Raw genomic sequence first — 16,036 nt, forward strand, 5'->3', positions numbered from 1 at the left:
CATACTGCGGTCCAGAAAATTGGATGAATTATGACGAACAGGCAGATTTGAACTACTCAAAGATGCGCTATGTTTACTCTACAGACCGCCTGTGCAGTTAAATAAATGTCAGGATTTTTTTGTATTTACGACAAATTACTGATCAGCAAAGAGTTCCAGGAGATTACAATAAATGAAGCATTAGATGAGGGGCGCCAAGAGTCTCTGAATTTCCAGTTTTGGATCATGAGAAACTAGAGCATCACATTTTGAAGACACCCCAACTAAGGTGACCCCTCTCGCCCCCTGCCAGCCAAAGTGGGATCTGTGAATACCCTCTAATAGATATATTAAAAGGTTTGGTGGATTTAAAATGGAAAGCAGTTAGATAAACCATGACTGGCAAAAAAGGCCCTCAACTATTGTACACATTTATAACAAATGCATTTCTGGGTGATATGAGTGTAAAAAAACTACATATACAAGCAGATAGTTACCCGTCATGCAATACCATCAAGGAGGCATCTGATTGCCCCCCAAATGTATTCTGCAGTATGACAACGACCCCAAACACACAGCCAAAGTCATTTAGAACTAGTGTAAAGAAGAACAAGTAGTCCTGGAAGTGACAGATTGGCCACCATGGAGCCCTGAACGCGATATCATTGAGTCTGTCAGGGATTACATGGAGAAAAGAAACTGAGGCGCCTAAATCCACAGAAGAACTGGGTTAGTTCTCCAACATGTTTGGAACACCCAGCCGGCAGAGTTCCTTAAAATACTGTGTGCGAGTATCTAGGAGAACTGATGCTGTTTTGAAGGCGAAGGCGATCGCATCAAATATTGATTTAGATTTAGATTTTTCATCCACTCACTATGTGTTTTGTTAAATTATAAAAATAAAACTATTAAAATGTCTTTTAAAGCATTCGTGCTTTACAACCTGCTTAAAACTTTAGCACAGTACTGCAACATTGTCAAAGCTATATAATGGTGAGACTAATGCACCCACAAAAATATCAGATATACATGAGCCGCCTTCTTTCTGCAGAAGTTATGAGCCACGGAGATAAATCTGGAGCCAGAAAGAAGTACACCAATAGAGATCAATATAAAATGGTACAAAAAATCAGGGAACTAATCAAAAAGTACAGGAAACCGTGGCTACCTGGCTCCGAGAATTGGCAAACCATCATACCTGTAAAATCTTGTAAGGACAAACGGAGGGGGATACATTATATTGAGCAGAAGCATAATTTACTGTTATTGCTTTACAAGGAGAAAAAAAGTTACTTGAAATGTGAAATAACAAAAATGTTATTAAATGACAAGTCCCACAAGTGCTGCCTGGATGAATTCTCCCAGCTGTGGAGTGCTGGTTGGGTTGACTAAGTCCACAGAAGGCATGATGAGACGTATTGTAATTCCAGCGGCCCCAAGTGGTTTCTTTTTGGGTCATCCCATTTGTATTATTATTATTATTATTATTATCCTTTATTTATATAGCGCCAACAGTTTACGCAGCGCTTAATACAATACATAAATTCAAGGGATATGACAAGACAAGAATTGACAGACTAAGACAAACCGATACATTTGGTGGAGAGAGCCCGGCTCGCAAGCTTACAATCTAGAGGGAAATGGGGTGACAAACATAAGGCATAGAGAAAGGGTGAGAGGTATTGTGGGGGTTGTATCGATGACAAGGAAGTTCTAGCAGCTAAGATGGTATGCTTCTCTGAAGAAGTGGGTTTTTAGATGTTTCTTGAAAGTTGGGAGGGAGGGACAATGCTGAAGGTTCCTTGGGAGTAGATTCCAGAGATATGGGGCAGCTCGAGTGAAATCTTGTAGACGGGAAAAGGAAGAGGTGATGAGTGAGGAGGAGAGCCTTAGCCCATGGGAGGAACGTAGGGATCGAGTAGGAGAGTATTTGCTAATGAGGTCAGAAATGTACGGAGGAGCAGTAATTTGGATGGCTTTATATGTCAGTACCAGGATCTTAAATTTAATTCTAAAGGTAATTGGGAGCCAGTGGAGGGTTTCACAGAGGGGGGAAGCAGAAGAGGAGCGACGTGCAAGGAAGATGAGCCTAGCAGCGGCATTTAGGATAGACTGTAAAGGAGAGAGTCGAGACAGTGGAGTGCCAACCAGAAGAGTGTTGCAGTAGTCAAGACGGGAAATGATAAGGGAATGAACGAGTGTTTTTGTGGATTCTTGGGTGAGGAATGGGCGGATACGAGAGATGTTTTTTAGGTGCAAGCGGCAGGATTTGGCGAGGGACTGAATGTGAGGGATGAAGGAGAGGTTTGAGTCAAGGATGACCCCAAGGCATCGGGCCTGGTTAGTAGGAGAGATAGTCGTGTTGTTAATGGTGATAGAGAATTCAGGTAGTGGAGTGGAGATGGAGGGAGGGAAGATAATGAGTATTATGTTTTTGTTCCATTTTTTTTTCATTTGCCTGCCAAGGAATTGCAATTTTTCTTGTAATAAAATAAAAAGTGATGTTTCTCCTAAGAGAACTTTCACTGTGAAGCTTCTCCCTGCCGTTATCTGGAAAAGCTGGTCTCCTGGCGTACAGAAGCCGGCTGCATCCAAAAAGCGCTGGCAGCTTCACACCTACTACTCACCGTGGATTGCCTTCCTTACATCATAGCTTTAGCGAACAAGCAGCACCTTTTGAAATGAATCTGGTATGTAAACGCGAAAGCATATCGCATGAAACTAAATGTCTCTGCCATGAAATATTGATGCAGAGAACAAGGATGTTGATCTGTGGATATGGACTCTAGAGGTTGCCATTAAACAATATGCTTTATTCCTGTGATGAGTATGAAGGTCACTAACCGTCAAACGTACTAAATGACACCGTGCAAATGCAATTTTAATCTTATAGAAATGTATCCCAGGAAGCAGGTACACTCACTGTTTAATAAATAAATTATAATATTAACAGAGAAAGGCACAGGAGGTAGTACAGGTTCACTTCTACATACCATCTACACCGTTACTTCTTGTGGGAACAAAACTTTTTTTTTTTAAACAAACAGATTGCTATGGAAAGATTTAAAGGTAATTGCCACAGGGAAAAGAAACATCTTAAGCGTAACTTCAGTCTTAGAACAAATTCCCTTTCAAGGTTCTAGAAAGCTCTAACCCAATAACAGACAAATGTCAATATATATATATATATATATATATATATATATATATATATATATATATATATATTTTTTTTTTTTTATTTTTTTTATTCCATTACTTTTTGCTAGCGGCTTTCTTCTTGTTTTTCCGTTTTTTGTTTGGATTCGGAACAATCTTTTTAACTTTGAGGCCTTGTAAAGTCACGTTACTTGATTCCTCCGTTTCCTTCTCGATTTTGCGTTTCTTACCAGTTTGTTTGACCGCTTCCTTAACTTCTCCTTTAGTCTGAACGTCTTGCTTTTCTGCGGGAGCGGTGTCAGTGGTTTGAGCCTCTTTCCGAGGATGACTCTCCAACCAAGGAACAACCAACGATGGCATCCTTGGAATGATAGCCTTAACTTCTTCAACAAAAACAGAGTCCTTCCTAAAGCCAAGGGACAACACCGACTTAAGCCCAAGTGCCGATCCTATGCTCTCACTAAGACGTGGCACCTGGCATGCAGGGACCGCTCTGCTTGCACTCAGGTCAATGAGATGCTTGGTAATCATCTCAGGCTTTGCAGACTTACAAACCAGGACCAAGATCAACTCATTCTTTTCCAGTGCTCTGGTTACCTCATTAACCCCAATAGCCAACTGCTTGCGGATATCAGCAGATGTCCAACCTGGCTTTTCTGCGGTGGCTTCTTCGCTCCCCTCGTCACCCGCTGCCTCGCAGCTTTCTTTCTTTGTATCTTCACCGCCTTTTACTTTTTTTGCATTCTTTCTTTTTCTTGGTCGGCTTTGCGGCTCTATCTTTTTCAGCCCAAGTTGATTAAACTTGTCCTTTAAAGTCTGGAGAATAAATTGCATATCATCCCCCACAACCATCTTCCACGTCTTCTCATAAGGACTGTTCAGAGACGTCTTGGTTACGATGGGTTTTGGTTTACGCCCCGGCGCTTTACTTGCTTTTTCTGCCATTGTTCTTCTAGGTACCAAATGCTGTTTAAAATAGAGAACAGAATGTAAAATTAGTAAAAAGAAGATTCTACGGACAGCAGGACAGTTTCTACCTGAGTTGCACTTCAGCAACAGGTGTGTAAAAAGTAATTTCTGTAAAAGAAATAGCAATCTTTTCCTTAATTGGGCACAACTAAAGCCGTGTCTAAGGCCATATGCCAGCAAATAAGATATTTTTAATATTTTTAATGTTTTAGCTACCGAAACAGTAGACAGTGATTGTTTGTAAAACGGATCAATGTTCACAAAGAAAAGCCCTGCACATATCTTGCTCCAAATGAGTAGCGAAAGGGGATCATATGCCATTTAACGGACATAGCTCTGCGGTCCCTTTACATTTGCAAGCGTCCCCCATCCAAACGCCTGGGGGAATTCTACAGAACATTTTATAATCCCCTGGGTTATACCACAGCCCTGCACGGGGTTCCGCTGGGTTATACCACAGTCCTGCACGGGGATCATTACTTCCATCTTCTTATTGTGTGATTTTGATCTCAGTCGTTACTGGAAACTATTCAGATTATTTACAGCGCTAAAGCCCCACTCACCTGGCTGGAAATCTCCACTAATATACTCACGTGGAGAGCGTCGACTTGGAAGCGCTGCCCTATTGTGCGGGGTGGAGAAATGGCTAGCCAATCAGAAGCCTCGTACGCCGCAAACCAGAACGAGTCTTGAGTAACAAGTGACACGCATAAACGGAAGCTCTGTTTGTTGCTCGGGGTTCTCGGTGCTGTAAGGAGCGCTGATTCACAATAGCGAGAAATAAGTGTTAGAGCTTCCGGTGGCGCACGCCATAGCGGAAGTGTACTCCTATACAGGAAGCAGATTTTAACTTTGTGTTTATTGGAGCGGTCATTGCTTTAGTGCATAGAAACTTGGTTCATTCCAAGAGTACATTCCGTACTCTGTCCCAAGTTTCTATGCACTAAAGCAATGACCGCTCCAATAAACACAAAGTTAAAATCTGCGTCAGGTAAAAGTGCTTACCTTGCATATAGCTCTATACCTTCCATGGATGTCAACATCATATTTATGCCTCACAACAGCAATGCGCTTATATGAGTCTGCAACCTGACATTAGGGAGAACCTTCCATGTTGTGTAGGAGCCCAGAATATCTGCTGGTTATTTATTATTCTTTAGTGGATCGTACGGCACCGCTATATTCCTCAGTCCTGTAAACAAGTGCGTTACATATAGATTCGGATTTACAGAGCCCTGTAACTTAGTGATGGGAAGTTTGGATCAGTAAAGTGAATCAGTTAATTTTGAGTTGTTTATTGAAATGAACTGATTCATGATCCGATTCATCAGGTCACTCACAGCAGTTACTACTTCCCAGTCCCTCCCTGCAGTCACACTGATGATTGGCCCTGCCCCTTTCTGCTTCCCAGTCCCTCCCTGCAGTCACACCAATGATTGGCCCCGCCCCTTTCCTTATACCGTCCACACTACTCAGCAACTCATCTAACAGTCAGTATAAAATGAATATTGGGGCTGCTGAAAGTTAGGGGAGGTGGAGGTTAATTTAGGGGCAGTTATGGTTAATGAGCATACCTGGGAACTCTCCGGGTTTTACCCGGAGATTGCGGGGTGAAGCTCTGGTTCTCTGGGTCAAGACCCGAATCCTCTGGGTCTCGGGGTCTTGACATGCCCCGCTCCCCACCCATTTTCCCTTAAAATGTGGGTGTTTCTCGCTGCTGTCAGCGGGAACACCCCCGAAGTCTGCGCGATCTCCCACTGACGTCAGTGGGCAGTCCTGGCCTCATCCCGCAAGGGAAGGCTCCGGGTAGTTATGGTTGATGGGGTCTTTAGGGTTAATTTTGGGGCAGTTATGGTTAATGGGGTCTTTAGGGTTAATTTAGGGGCAGTTATGGTTGATGGGGTCTTTAGGGTTAATTAAGGGGCAGTTTTAGTTAATGGGGTCTTTAGGGTTAATTTAGGGGCAGTTATGGTTGATGGGGTCTTTAAGGTTAAATTAGGGACAGTTATGGTTAATGGGGTCTTTAGGGTTAATTTAATTCTAAGGACTGAGGGTTAATTTAATTAATTTAATAAGGTTAATTTAAGGTGCATTTAGAGGTAAATGGGTGCAAACAAAGGTGAATCTAAATCATGGGGTCAGTGAAGATTAATGCTGTATGTATTTATAAAAGTATTGTGTCAGTGTGCTGTATACTGATAGCTCAGAGCTGCTTTGATCAATGAACTAATGAATCAGAGCTACTCTGAGTCTGAAGAAGTTCTCTAAAGGAACGAGTCTCTGAATGAACGAGTCAGTGAGTCAGGTTACAACTGCAGTTCATGATTCACAGACTGAACTGTTACAAATGAATTGTTCAGTCTACTGAACCGATTCACCCGGATCATTGAAAAGAATCGGATTAAAAGAACGATTCGTTCATGAGCCCGACATCTGGTCGCTAAATGGAACATTAGGAGGAGAGTTTACTATCAATCATGAAGGGCCAACACTCTCACATTCCACTGGCTGGAAAGGTTAAGATGGCCCTGGAAGCTGCATACTTTAATAGTCAGATATCTCTGAGGATGCAACATATAGGGCCAGGCAAGCTCTTCCTATAGGCCATAACCCCTTCAGTAACTACGGTTTTTAGTACCCTATATTCCATATTGCCATTTTTACCTTATGTGGCTATAATTAAGATTCCCATTTTTCATGTTTGATGTACCCGCAAAAAATCATAAAAACATACAAAAAAAATAATGATTGTGAGTGCTCGTATTCAAAAAACCTATACTTAAACAAAACAAAAAATGTTTTTGGAAATTTTTCTTATATTTATTCTATGCTGTAGGTACCACTTATGGACAACGACCCAATTTATGTTTGCCAACATCCCGATTAGACACATACAAGTGCATTATGTATAGAGCTCTCTCGTACGTCTTGTAAAACACTGCAAAAACACCCTTACAAACCTTGCATTTTAAAGTATATTTGAAAAATACATTAATCCTGACATCATGCAACGGACTGGGACCAACTGAGAGATCACCGGAGACCAGATAGATAGCATTGGTGTCTTTTTAATCCCCCAAAGCAATGGTATATAAAACATTTCTAAGTGATCCCGATGGGCTGTATACACACGGAAGCAGATAATGATGGCTGGTGCGTCGCGCTCTCTGCTCTCTACTCTACTTTCTGCTATCCTACAAATCAAATCCAAGGTATAGGTCAATCAATAAAAGAATACAGGATTTTAATAGGTTTTTTGACTTGAGAAAGTACGCAGCTCAAAGCTATTGTGAGTTCAGTGACCCCGCAGCGAGGCCGGTTGTAGCTATTTAAATATCTGGCGTTTTCTTTGTTATAAAGCCAGTTTTATTCCTCTGGAATGGCATAAATAAAAACCGGTGCGGTGAATACAACTCTATAACGAGAGAAAGGCAGCCCCTTGCATGGTATAGGGCATAAGGCAGCCGGTATGTTGCTCTGTATATCGGCTTTCCGTTCGCTCACGCGGTATACGCAGGAGACGGAAACAAACGGAAGATGAATAAATAAAATAAAATCCGTTACATTGGGGTCTTCGCTTGTATTCCCCGAGGGGTCTAATGGAGGCTGTGAAATGCTTCACTTTGCTAGTAATTGTGAAACGGCTAATGCTCCAGGAAGGAGGCAGACCTGGCCGGTGTTTTGTGATACTGTGAAGCGATCGCACCGATTTACGCCTACATCGTACATTCTAGCAAAACGCTTCCTGCAGACGAAGATCGGCAACGTTTACTCTTCATAACGTGACGCTGAAACATAGAAACAAAGCGTTTGATGAGAATCTTTCGGCCCATCTAGGTCATTTATCTGATCGAAAGACTCACTTTTATCAGTCCTTTCTCTTGGCTTTATGCCCAGCCACATCCATGTTTAAATACCCTCACTGTTTTTGCCTCTACGTCTTCTGCTGGGCGGCTGATAACTGTATTTGCCACCATCTCAGTAAGGTAAAACTTCACTACATTACATCTACGCTTCTGACATTCTACTTTTAGATTATGACCTCTTGTTCTAACATTTTCCTCCCTTGAAATAAACTTTATCTTGCACACCACGGTTTTAGTCGTCCTCCCCAATCTCTCTCCAATACGTCGATATCCTTCTATAAATATCAAACCACAACTCTCCAAACACTCACTTTAGTAAATAGATCCCTGTGTGTGGCAGACTTCTGGCCCTAGGGAATCCCCCCCAAACGCTTTATGAGAGAAGCACATAGATTTCTGTATGCATTATGAAGGGCTGACAACAGGGACAGAGTAGACCCTGCATCATGCGCATCTGCTGGTGAGTGGATTTTTCCTATAATGTACCACTTAAAAAGTTTCCTACGGGATTTTGTTGATTGTTTACATGTAGACATTCATATAGTTGATTATTGTCTCTTAGTCTCGTATCCGTCACATCGCCGTCGCTGCGCACATCTGATTTCTGTTACATTCTTTTCCGTAAAATTCTTTTCATGGCTGACCTGCACAGATTGTCTGCTGCGCTATGGTATGTGGAATGAAATTGTAGAAGAGAATCATGTTCTGGTAAGCCTCATGTGACAGCTATGTGCTTTTTCTTCCCAAAAGGTGAAAACCTATTTTGAGAGGGTAGTAGATAAGTGGCGCAGCCCGCCAGCAGATGCGGTAGAGTTTAATAGGGTAATGGAAGTTCCACATTCATGGGATAAGCAGGTAGCAAGATAGTGCTGTACCGGAGTGTTGGCAGCTTAATTACGATGAAGTCGGTAACACTGACACAGTTTCTGCAAGTAGAGGAAGAAAAGATCACATGTTTTTCAACTTTATTTTGCACTCAATGTGCGATCAGTGTGTGCGTTTATGCTGCAGCCCCTTATGGCAGAGCTCCCTATAGAATTCCCCTCATTGCTGTAAAGGGGCACCTATAGTGGGGGAGCCCTCAGTTGCACAGGGGAACCCTAACAGATCCATTTAGGAATCTTACACCTCATGGATGCCTGTATTTTTTATGTATTTTTAGTTTACATTTCATTTTATATATTTAATATTTGTATTCATTTTTTTTTTTTTATTTCTATACATAACACAAATAGATGAGAATACAAATAGAATAGAACGTAACACTGGAATGTTTCCTACGTCATATACAGTATATGTTTGATGTTCGTTGTATTATGATTATGTTTGAACTGTTAATGGGTTTTGTATTTAAATTAAAGATTAAAAATAAAAACCTTTGCTGGCATTTTGATTGCACATGGCAAACGAAACTCCTCTTACAGGAAAGGGTTACTGCAGCATGCCGGCCCGGGTGTTAAAATTACAACCTACCTGCCAACCTCTGATTTAGCGAACTTAGTATAAAACGTTATTATTAGCATCTACTCTGAGCTAATATTCTACATTCTTTCCAAATAGTTAAGTGTAAGGGTGCAGGGCAGCCTTCTCTGTCAGTGGGTCTTTAATGCATCGGATTCCTGAGTGGTCCCTTTAATTTTGTTGTGTGGCCCCTGTGCAAATGCTTGGAGGAATTATGCGGAATCCACCCTTTTATAACAGTGCAGAAAATTGCTCACTGCGACCACGTGCCGTGTAAACTTTTCACTTTTGTACAGAGTCCTAAAGACGCGGTATATACGGAATATCAAAGAAAAGCATAAAGCAATCAGCATATGAAGGTAAGTTCAAGAGGACCACATACATCCATTACATATTACTGTATATTACATATTTTTAATACTGTTGGCTTAAGGGGTTGGGGGAAGTGATTTTTTTTAACTTTTTTTTTTACTTGTAGTGTTAGGTCTAATCGTATTGAAGGACTTTTATTTTTCCCTTTATTTTTTAACTTTTTCCAGTGCAGTATGGTTTGAAATCCCTTTGATCTCTCTTATACATTTTGGATGCCCAATAAATATTTATTTTTATTTATATATTCCCCGCGCTTTTTTTTTTTTTTTTTTTTAAGTTAGTGAAACTTTCCTTCTGTTTTCTCCCACTGATCTGTCTTTCATCACGCAATGTATGTGATCAGCCAGCAGGGGGAACAAAAGAACATCCCAACAGGGTGTAGACAGACACTGCCCTCCAGTGACCTTTTGGCGGGTGTCAGCATTGACACCTAGCGGAATGGAATGGCCAATCATGTAACAGGGGGTTCTTTACCTAAGGGTGTATCAGTGCTTGTGTCAAACGATGCTGGCTTCTTTCTGACGGGGAGTCCAGGCTGTTATTACAGTCAGATCATACATACGTCCATAGGGGAGAGAAAGGGTTCAATTATAAAATGTATCTCACCCTGAAATAACACTGGAGACCAGTAGATAAATTAGAAATTGGCTGCATAGCATTATTTATAAAACAATAAATCATTACATCAGCAAATTATTAAACATTTAAAAATTCCAAAATTTGAGGGTCCAGCATTCACCCCCCAACAAGGTGGGTCAAAACAAGCGTTATGTTGTAACAGCCTATAACATTCTTAGTGGTGGTAGATTGGCTGTTGAGCAGACCAGCAACCTCCGTCTCCTCAGTCATAAGTCTTGCACGTTAAAATACACTAAGAGTTTAAGAGGTTCCTTTTACTGTATTTCCTAAATTATAGGTTTTCTTCAGAAAAAAATCACCTTGTCTCATAATCAGTCCTATTTTAACAGACACACCTTAACATAACCAGACACACACTAACATTCAGACACACACACACACACACAACATACCCAGGCAGACACATACACTAATGTACCCAGACCAAGGTACATGTTCTCACACCAAAATACTTACATACCCCCACACAAACATATCAGACACACATACAGACACTGACATACCCCCCCTCCCACAAACATACCAGACACACACATACAGACACTGACATACCCCCACACACAAACATACCAGACACACACATACAGACACTGACATACACCCACACAAACATATCAGAAACACATACAGACACTGACATACCCCCCACACACAAACATACCAGACTCACACATACAGACACTGACATACACCCACACACAAACATACCAGACACACACACATACAGACACTGACATACCCCCACACACAAACATACCAGACACACACATACAGACACTGACATACACCCACACAAACATATCAGACACACATACAGACACTGACATACCCCCCACACACAAACATACCAGACTCACACATACAGACACTGACATACACCCACACACAAACATACCAGACACACACACATACAGACACTGACATACCCCCCACACACAAACATACCAGAGACACACATACAGACACTGACATACCCCCACACAAACATATCAGACAAACATAGAGACACTGACATACCCCCACACACAAACATACCAGACTCACACATACAGACACTGACATACCCCCCACACAAACATACCAGACACACATATAGACACTGACATACCCCCCCACACAAACATACCAGACACACATACAGACACTGACATACCCCCCCCCACACACAAACATACCAGACTCACATATAGACACTGACATACCCCCCCACACAAACATACCAGACACACACATACAGACACTGACATACACCCACACAAACATATCAGACACACATACAGACACTGACATACCCCCCACACACAAACATACCAGACTCACACATACAGACACTAATGTACCCAGGCAGACACACAACACACACTAACATACCCAAAGGCTAATATACATACCCAGACACACTAAAATACCCCAACACCCACATATAGTCTGCTAAAGTATATAGGGTACACTTATAAAGAAGGCATCATTGAAGTATTTCCACTATCAAGAAATCAGTAGTAGGGAACATTTAACTTTCAAATCAGGCTATATGGGAGGTTCAAATAATTTATTCTGCATACAAAATACCAGCAACCATAGGGGCCGAATCGCATTTCATCCATTATCCTCGGCTCTTTGCCTTTCTTCCTTTATAAAACTAATCTGTAGTTCTCACTCCCCCCTCTCCCTCACAGCGCCCGGCGACAGACTATTAACATACTGTCACAACCCAGGGGTAATAAGTGTGATTGTTTGTGCTTTTGTTCTCCCTCAGGTGCCGCCCTGTCCATGTTTCACATGTCCTGCCCACGGACTTTAACCCTTCGTATCCCAGACACCATCGGCCAGCGCACCCTTTTCACACGATTAACCCACAGATGGTGGGGTACGGACCAGGAACGATTCGGGGAAGGAGCCTCCCATGGATTCCCGGTCGCTGGGACTTCCAGGAGAGCGGAGATCGACCAGCGCGGTTGAACACGCGCCGGCTATCTCGCGGGCCGTCCCGGGGAAACTTTGAACTTCTGCCGCTCAGCCGATCGCGTCGCTTTTTGGACAGGATATCCTCAGGACCCCGAATTCGATCTGGTACCCATCACATAGCTAGAATAGTCACATCCATATGAACACATATTCCATATATATATATATATATATATATATATATATATGCACATTATATATATACACATATATTTATATATATGCACATTATATATATACACATATATATATATCTAGTTGCCTGTCATGGCCGGTGTGCGCTTCTACATGTAGAACTCAATGAGAGTCTGATGGGGATTTGCAGTTGGTATCTAGCGCTGGTCACTCGTGTGTTTCCGTGCGTCCTGAATAGTTGCTGAAGAGGCTACAAGGTCTCAGGTACAGACCTGGAAAACAATTTCATCCTCCGACAGCCTCACCTGTTAACGATATCCCCTACTACCATGTAACGCGCCCCGGGAAATGTATGGCTAAGATTCTACCATGCCAAACAAGTATTCTTCCTTCACTTAAGACGGGGTTTTTATATCATGGCATAAGATTAGAATGTTTTTCGTTATTCTGCAAAAACAATTTAGCAGTTCTGACCCTTAACAACCATTTTTGAGGCAGCACCTAGTCCCGTTATAAAATTCTATATATATGGGGATTTTTGACTGGTATAATTATTTTTAATAGTTATAATCGTATAATTGGGGCTCCCGGCTTCATTTGTTGAATGTGAGATTTGGTCATTTAACCTCTTCTTAAGACATTACATGGGAAGAAAGGTGAGAATCCATCACGACTGTTACTTCACTTACTAATATCTGTAATAAGCCGTCTCTCTGCAATTTTTTGCATACAGTTTAATATCAGTATTTAATAATAATAATAATAACGTGTGATAATAGTGCGTAGCCGGTATACGGGGACCGGGGAAAGCTGTTGTTGGCTGACATTTGGTAAATTGGAGAGGGAACGTCGAATTAATGTCCTTGATATAAGTCTTATCTGCATTGCTGCCTTTAAAATAAAGTTTTTTTCTATGATCAGAAAATGGAATCTCCAGATCAGAGATTTTGCACAAATTTCATCGATTTTTTAAAAACATTATTCCTCTCTTTCTTTTTAATCCAGATCTGATGTGAATTGGATAACCCCCAATGATTGCCGTACGGACAGCCTGTGTGCGTAAAATCTTCCCTGATACGAGGAGTGATTCTCTCGGGACGGAATAATTAGTGGGAAAAGCGTATGATCGTACACTCTGGTGGTTTGCTCTGGTGGAGCACCATTTTGTTCCGGCTTCTGCTCTTGGTTTTAGCCTCGCGCTGTCGCCTCCGGGTACGGCTTTCTGTATTTACATTTTTATGGAAGTAATATGTTGTAATATAACGCGTGTGTGTGTGTATATATATATATATATATATATATATATATATATACTCAAATAATGCTTCTTTAATGTCTGTGATTATGTCAGATTGATTTTTAAGTCCAGGGCATTTCTGATCTCCACATTTTTATGAGATCAGGAGTTTGGCTGTGATATCTTTTCTTAATCCAAAGTATCAAACAAAACAGAAGACTGAGTGACAGGATGGGGGGGGTTTGGGTGTTAGATGTTAATTGGTATAAAAGGATAAACTATACAAGAGCTTAATAAAACTGATTAAAATATACCGAAACTGTATAAAACTGCTCAATTCTTTGTAATATATATATACACATACATACATAACGTATATATAAGGTATTGATACACACACATATATATATATATACACGCACACACACATATATATATATATATATATGCACACAGATATATACAGACATATATATATACACGCATATATATTTACGCGCGCACACACATATATACACAAATATAACCATATAAATACACGCACACACCCATATTTTAATGGTTGTTAAAAAGCACACTTAGCTAACTACGTCAACCACAAGTGAAATTAGCGTGATTACATGGCACATTTCTGTATTGTGTTTGCAGTGTACACGGCGCTGCGCATAATGCCAATACGCGTGGGGTCACATTGCTGAACATATTGTGCAATTGTGTTTTAACATGTTACGTGTTCATATGTTCTGTATGATTTATGTATGTTTTGAGTTGACTCCTGCAAGCAGCTGCTGTGGAGCAGAATTTCAAATAATCCAACTCCTATCACACCCAACCATTAAACACTGTGCCCCCCCCCGGAAGTTTGCGCATGCAGAGTTCGAATCGGGCCCGCCCCTACTACGCATGCGCGAAACCGGAAGTATTATTATGAGTATAATTAGTGTTATTATGAGTATTATGAGTATTATTAATGTGATGAGTATTATTAGTGTTATGAGTATTAGTGTTATGAGTATAATTAGTGTTATGAGTATAATTAGTGTTATGAGTATTATTGGTATTATTAATGTGATGAGTATTATTAGTGTTATGAGTATAATTAGTGTTATGAGTATTATTGATATTAATGTGATGAGTATTATTAGTGTTATGAGTATAATTAGTGTTATGAGTATTATTGATATTAATGTGATGAGTATTATTAGTGTTATGAGTATAATTAGTGTTATGCGCATAATTAGTGTTATGAGTATTATTGGTATTAATGTGATGAGTATTAGTGTTATAAGTATTATTGGTATTATTAATGTGATGAGTATTATTAGTGTTATGAGTATAATTAGTGTTATGAGTATTATTGGTATTATTAATGTGATGAGTATTATTAGTGTTATGAGTATTATTGGTATTATTAATGTGATGAGTATTATTAGTGTTATGAGTATAATTAGTGTGATGAGTATTATTGGTATTATTAATGTGATGAGTATTATTAGTGTTATGAGTATTATTGGTATTATTAATGTGATGAGTATTATTAGTGTTATGAGTATAATTAGTGTTATGAGTATTATTGGTATTATTAATGTGATGAGTATTATTAGTGTTATGAGTATTATTGGTATTATTAGTGTTATGAGGATAGTTAGTGTTATGAGGATAGTGTTATGAGTATTATTGGAATTCCAAGTATTATTATGAGTATTATGTTTGCTGTGACACAGGAATGCAGGGCAGAGTATGTGTCGCTTACCTTTCGTTAGCAGGTTGATGGGATGCCGGCCGCGCATGTCGTTGTGGGTTTGTTGCGTTTTCTTCGGATTAGAGGCACAGGGAGCAGCCAGCGATGTAATTCTTGCGCCAGGCGGTGGCCGGGGGTCACCTCACTGCCCCCCGAGACTAGGATTACATTCATTATATTCATTACAGGGGGCATTGGGGCTTTATTCATTAAATGTCTAATGTGAAAATGTTTGCGATTATGTTTTAACCCCTTAAGGGCAAATACTTGTTAATGCCTGAGGGTACACGGTGCGGATGGAGAAGAAGAAACAAGTTGTTTATTTACTTGCCTTGATCTTGTAAAGACCTCCTAGAGGTACTCTAATAGACGATGGTATTTCCCATGATTAAGGATATAGTGAGGAGCCACATCGGGGACTCGTTGGGTGCCTCAGAGCACTCGCTGCAGCGCCCCCCCGCAGGAAAGCATAGGCTGACGCATTCACAATGGCAGAAGATAGCGTGTATTTTT

General features: G+C 40.6%; 1 protein-coding gene and 1 pseudogene across 1 annotated transcript; both read right to left on the minus strand.

The window, feature by feature from the left end:
- Window positions 1-3,234: 3,234 nt before the first annotated feature.
- Window positions 3,235-4,083, minus strand: LOC149280545 (ribonuclease P protein subunit p38-like). Its single transcript, XM_089500376.1, has one exon. The coding sequence runs from the start codon at window positions 4,081-4,083 to the stop codon at window positions 3,235-3,237; it is 849 nt and encodes a 282-aa protein (XP_089356502.1).
- Window positions 4,084-8,787: 4,704 nt separating this feature from the next.
- Window positions 8,788-16,036, minus strand: part of LOC149280546 (E3 ubiquitin-protein ligase HUWE1-like) — a 38,922-nt pseudogene continuing 31,673 nt past the window's right edge.

This window comes from Sceloporus occidentalis, unplaced genomic scaffold (genome assembly GCF_023333645.1).
Source record: "Sceloporus occidentalis isolate IW3139 unplaced genomic scaffold, rSceOcc1.0.p SCAF_154, whole genome shotgun sequence".
In the NCBI taxonomy this organism is placed as follows: domain Eukaryota; kingdom Metazoa; phylum Chordata; class Lepidosauria; order Squamata; family Phrynosomatidae; genus Sceloporus; species Sceloporus occidentalis.

Coding starts and splice junctions, on each gene's coding strand:
- LOC149280545 (XM_089500376.1), bottom strand. CDS start 4,083: ATGGCAGAAAAAGCAAGTAAAGCGCCGGGGCGTAAACCAAAACCCATC.